The sequence below is a fragment of the Macrosteles quadrilineatus genome, unplaced genomic scaffold, assembly GCF_028750875.1.
Source record: "Macrosteles quadrilineatus isolate MER2022 unplaced genomic scaffold, UCM_ALF_1.0 Scaffold_1__1_contigs__length_201487025, whole genome shotgun sequence".
NCBI lineage: Eukaryota > Metazoa > Arthropoda > Insecta > Hemiptera > Cicadellidae > Macrosteles > Macrosteles quadrilineatus.
In genome coordinates, this window is record NW_026542594.1 from 106,638,893 (window position 1) to 106,644,777 (window position 5,885).

The 5,885-nt window shown below is 39.2% G+C and overlaps 1 protein-coding gene across 1 annotated transcript; it reads right to left on the bottom strand.

The window, feature by feature from the left end:
• Positions 1–3,770: 3,770 nt before the first annotated feature.
• Positions 3,771–4,937, bottom strand: LOC128999610 (ATP-dependent DNA helicase PIF1-like). Its single transcript, XM_054426197.1, has one exon. It carries the CDS (start codon positions 4,935–4,937, stop codon positions 3,771–3,773), a length of 1,167 nt encoding a protein of 388 aa, XP_054282172.1.
• Positions 4,938–5,885: the final 948 nt, after the last annotated feature.

The window sequence follows — 5,885 nt, forward strand, 5'->3', positions numbered from 1 at the left end:
CCAAGCACGGTGAAACGGTCTGTACTTGTAGTTATTCCATATGCAACAATTAATTTCTTGTCTCCTTTTAGGAATATCAAATCAAATTATCCTTTATTCATTTTGCACATAAATACAAGAATAGTGTCAATACAATAATAGTGACAAAACATATCTTAAAAATACTGTACAAGAGTCAGTGGAAAAAATCATTTACCTTAAAACAGCATTTATTGCATTAAAACTTAAATAACTGCTTTTTAAACGATTTAAGGGAAGCTGCAGATTTATTCGTAAAACAACACCAGAATAACACCAGTGGGGAGAAGATTTTAAAGTTGAAGATTTGTGTTTAGGGTATAAAATGCAGCTTTTGTGTCGGGTATTATATTTATGACTGTCCGAATTAACAGAAAATTTGGAAATATTTTGTTTCATAAATATTAACAAACTATAGATGTACAGACTGGGAAAGGTAAGAATATTGTTGCTTTTAAATGTATTTTCACAAGAACCCCTAGCTTTGATAGAGTAGGCCTAAATTGTTCTAATGATTCTTTTTTGCTATTTAAAAATTTTTTCCCTTTTGTCGGAATTCCCTCAAAATATTATTCCGTAATTAAGATAAGGATACACATATCCATAGTATACCATCATAAGAGTGGAAATATCAGCTGTTCTAGAATGAATGAGTTACAAAATATGCTTTATTTAGCTTTTTGATGACGGTTTTTAAGTGAGTTTTCCAGGTTAATTTATGATCCACTGTTATTTCAAAAAAATTGGTGCATCTAGCAAGGTTGCAAGATAGAGTAGTGTTTTTGTGCAAAGAATTGTTGTTAACGTATTTTTTAAGTTAATTAAAAGATACTTGGATTGATTTAGTAAAAGTTATCTCTATTTGTTTGGCAGATTCGTAACAATAACATAAATAAATAAAAATTCATATGCTTTAAGAGAGAATTTCCAAGTATTCAATTCCAAATTAATATTTAATACTTACTTGTAAAAAGAAAGGTTGCAACCTCTACTCCATCTTTACGTTCAATTGTATGCAGCGCAACTCTTAACCATTGTATTTTATTAACATTTTGAAACTTAAAAACAAACTAGGCACTAGTTATCACATGTATTTCAAAAACTTAGTCTTTCTCGTAGTAGACGCCAATACAAACAGCCAGGGTGCCAAATCACACATTCGCGCGTCTGACGATTAGCATGTGGCATTAAAAGGCGGGAAATTAAATGTGGGAAATGAAGGAGGATAATTAAGTAAACTTGTAAAGGCATTTCAATAAAAGTAATCATTTACAACAAAGGAAACTTAAAAACAATCTAATTACATTACGCATCATAATTATTAATCCAATCATATTAAAAAAAACTTCCAGTGTTTGTATGTAGTCGCATGGTTGTCGCTCAGTTCTTGCCCAGTCAGCACCTGCGCGTCTATGGATACTCTCTCGCATCACACTCGTGTGTGCGACCGGATTTCAAACCACAGTGCTTATGGACAGCGCGCAATCCAGTAGTTATATATCGATGGTGAGAACAGCGTTTTAGCAAATTCCCCATAATAGGGAATAAACTATTACTGTAGGTCTCATTGTAAGACCTGGACCCAAGACCGATTTACTTTTTTGTTTTGAGGTCACTAGAGGCCCAAACACCATCCATTCAAATTCATAATATATATATATATATTTACACATATATATTTATACTAGTAGTACGCTTATTCTGCGCGTAACGGGATGAGTGAACATGAGCGCAATAATGAAAGAGTCCAGCAGTCCACCCACACCTAGCATACTTACCGGTGTCACTGGTGAACACAATAATGTTATTTGTATGGGCAAATCAACCCATGAGTCGGGGCAAATAATGGTGAGTCGTTGGCTCAGTCGGTAGCGTCACGCAGACTTCGGGCCCAAGGCAGTGATGTCGTGGGTTCGGATCCTGGTCACTGCCACTAAATTTTATCAGTACAGTTCACCTTTGTCCTGTACCGGCTCACCCCTTGCTTTGCTGTAAACGATCCACGCACGGGCGCTTAGTCTATGTGGACGGGCTAATGCAAGGTTAAAATACCCCCGCCGCAGCAAACCTGCAGACTAAGCGAATTTCCATTTGACTGATTGGATTTACACTGAAATGTCTACTTAAAAATTTAACATTTATTCCAGATTTAAATAGAATTAGTTTAAAAAGTACTTAGGTTTGCTGCATCAGGGAGGGTAAAACTGTTTTTTTTTTTTTTTTTGTAAAATGCTAATAGTTAGTAAGAAATAAAAAATTTTCCAAATTCGATCAAAATATGTTCATAAACAAGCAAACTACAACAGTTTACTTATTCTCCATAAGAATAACATGGGAATTTTAAATTTACAATTTTTTGAAATTCTCTCCGTAACCATTAGGCGCATAATAACGCTTCAATATTCTAAATTATTTGTTTTTTTAAGCTCTACAAAATGGTTTAGAAAGAAATTGCAAAATTTTATGTTTTTTGAGTCAAAAATGGGAAAAACCTATTTTTACCCCATAAAACCCCCCATAAACCCCCGTTTCCATGGTCCGATCATGCTGGATCGCGAACTCGTTCGAATAAACGTAGGTTTACACGTTTGTACCAAATTTCATCAAAATCGGATCATTTTTGCTCGAGTTATCGTGCTAACGGACACATATATATATATATATATACTCGCCTTTGGCTCGCTGGGGGCTCCGCCCCCAGGCCCCCTAGCTGTTAGTCGTCATTCAGAAATTTAGGAAGGGGTGAGAGGCCATCACCAAGAAGCCGGAGAAATTTCAAGCCCGTAGCACACCTAGAAGTGGTCTAGAAAGCACTCTCCGCATCTATAAATTCTTTGTGGGGTTGTAATAGCGAAAATCGATATTGAAGTAATAACCATTTCACAAAATATTCGAGTAGATTGATAAGTAGAGAATAGTTAAGCATTATATTAAGTAAATAGTTCATCGTAAATATTCATGTATATGTTTATGAAAATAGATGAAGTTATTTTTGTTTCCCTGTCAGTTAGTTACAAACTGTATGGCATATCCAGTTCCGCCACGGGGAGGCCAGGAAACGTAGGAACCATATTAATTTACAATTATTTATATTAACAGTTATAGTATTTCAAGTAAAGAGATGTTAGTAAATATTTATAAATTTATTAATGAAAATAGATCAAGTAATGTTTGTTTCCCTGTCGGTTAGCCATAAACTGCAAGGCATATCCAGTTCCGCCACGAGGAGGCCAGGAAACGTCGGAACCATATTTACAATTATTAACACATGTACAAGTCAGTAAAATTTTGTATAAGATAAGTAGATTGATAAGTGAATAAGTTGATAATAGTAAAGTGTTATATTAATAAAATAGATTATAGTAGATATTCATGTATATATTTATGAAAATAGATCAAGTAATGTTTGTTTCCCTGTCGGTTAGCCATAAACTTTATGGCATATCCAGTTCCGCCACGAGGAGGCCAGGAAACGTCGGAACCATATTTACAATTATTTACAAATGTACAAGTTAGTAAACGTTACTAACTAGGTACCTAAAGAAATATAAACAAAAACTTAACTAACTAATAAAAAGAAGAAAAAAATATATACAACAACGGGGACTTTTGATAAGGCAGGCCCCCTATCGTACTGCCAAACTAAAATACTAAAAACACACGAAAAACGACTTATTTCTAAAGAAAAAACCAAAAGAAAATATATACAACAACCTACAGCTAAAGTCAAGTCAGGGAAAGTCAAGTCAGGGTTAGAGGAGGAGATCGTCATACACGATATTCTTCGCGTATGCGATTCCACCTTGGACACGGTCGGGACGGACAAGGACGACTATATGGTCTGGATGCCTGACTCTACTGAGCAGGACGTACAACTGACCATGAGTGAAACAGTCACTGCGAAGATCGACTCCGACGCGATCAATCGTCTGGCCCTGGCTTTTGTGGCCAGTCATGGAATATGCCAGCATGAGAGGAAACTGAAGACGGCGGACACGAAGCGGTGACCCCTCGACGAACGGGAAAACGAATTGAATCCGGGGAATACAAATCGGATCATGTTGTCCAGGGAGTCGCACTGTGATCAGACGAGGTCTTATTGCAGTCACGATCACTTTAGTGCCGTTTACGAGTCCGCTGTCAATGTTCAAGTTCCTCATGACGAGACACACGGAGCCAATCTTGAGTCGCAGGACATGGTCTGGTACACCCTTGCCAGTAGCTTGGTTCAACAAGTGAACGTCTACATCCATACCATCGTCGTTCTCCTTGTCGACGGAATCCGCACTCCTCAACTCATGAACGACGCCGTCCATCAGGTTGAGAACGGTGTTGTTGATCTGCTGGACATTGGCGTTCATGGTTGAAAGAATGGACCTGCCAGCAATTCTGTCTGTGTGTTGTAGGTCACAAGCAGGGAACACAAACTCGATCAAGTCGGGAAGGGATGTCACGTATTTTACACCGGACAGTGGGATCAGGGAAACAGAGTCACGGCCTTCCCCAAAAGGAACAGATGTAATTGTTCCATTGCCTACTTGAAGGAGGAAGTCAGAGTAGGCAGTGGACCCAGAAGTCCGGTGAGGAGTGGAGAGAGAAAAGATTTTGAAACTTGACCACAGAGATGACGCACAAAGTGATACACAGGCAATGTCGGCCGGAGTACGAGCCTTGGCAACAACTGGTGCGATCTGACGGAAATCTCCGCAGCAGATAAAGATCTTATTCCCGAATGGCTCAGGTGAATTCATGAGGTCACGCAGAGATCTGTCGATGATTTCAAAAATGTACCGGTGAGCCATCGGGGCCTCATCAAAAACTATGAGCTGTACGGCTCTGATGAGTTCTGCCCGCTGAGATCCGTTGGTCAAGTTCCAATATCCAGTGCCATCGCCGAGATCGAGTGGTAGCCGAAACATGCTATGTGCTGTCGTGCCACCAGGCAGATTACCAGCGGCAATGCCGGAGCTAGCGACAGCCTCTTAGAAAAGATAATTGGCTTTATTTTTTGGGGTTCAGTAAGTGAAGAAAAATTTGGTTTTTGAATATATTTTTTTTTTATTTGTAATCACCACTTTGGTGCAGTTTTTAATCAGTTCTATTTGGGGGTTCAGTGTTTTTGGGACATCAGTGAAGGGCTAAAATGCCGTAAATGTGAAGTTTTTCAGTGTTATTTTGTGTGAGTCTATGCGTCATGTGCGGGTTGCACGTGAGTTCGATATGTGTTCGTGTTTGGTTACACGAGTGTTCGATGCGTCATGTGCGGGTTGCACGTGAGTTCGATATGTGTTCGTGTTTGGTTACACGAGTGTTCTATGCGTCATGTGCGGGTTGCATGTGAGTTCGATATGTGTTCGTGTTCGGTTACACGATTGTTCTAAGCGTCAAGTGCGGGTTGCACGTGAGTTCGATATGTGTTTGTGTTCGGTTACACGAGTGTTCTTTGCGTCATGTGCGGGTTGCACGTGAGTTCGATATGTGTTCGTGTTGGGTTACACGAGTGTTCTATGTGTCATGTGCGGGTTGCACGTGAGTTCGATATGTGTTTGTGTTGGGTTACACGAGTGTTCTATGCGTCATGTGCGGGTTGCACGTGAGTTCGATATGTGTTCCTTGAGTTTATTGTGTGTCGTGTTTGGAAGCACGAGAGTTATTGCGTTACGTGCTGGATGCACGAGGTATTATGTGTTGTGCTGGCTGCACAGGGTTTTCATTTGTTATGTGCTGGGAGCACAAGATGAATTTTTGTTATGTGCTGAGTGCATAATGTATTTTGGTGCTGTATGCTATGTGCTAGCTGTAAAAGGTTTTTATTGGTCCTGTGCTGGATGCACATGTGTAATGTGTGTTTCAGATGTTGTTGCTGT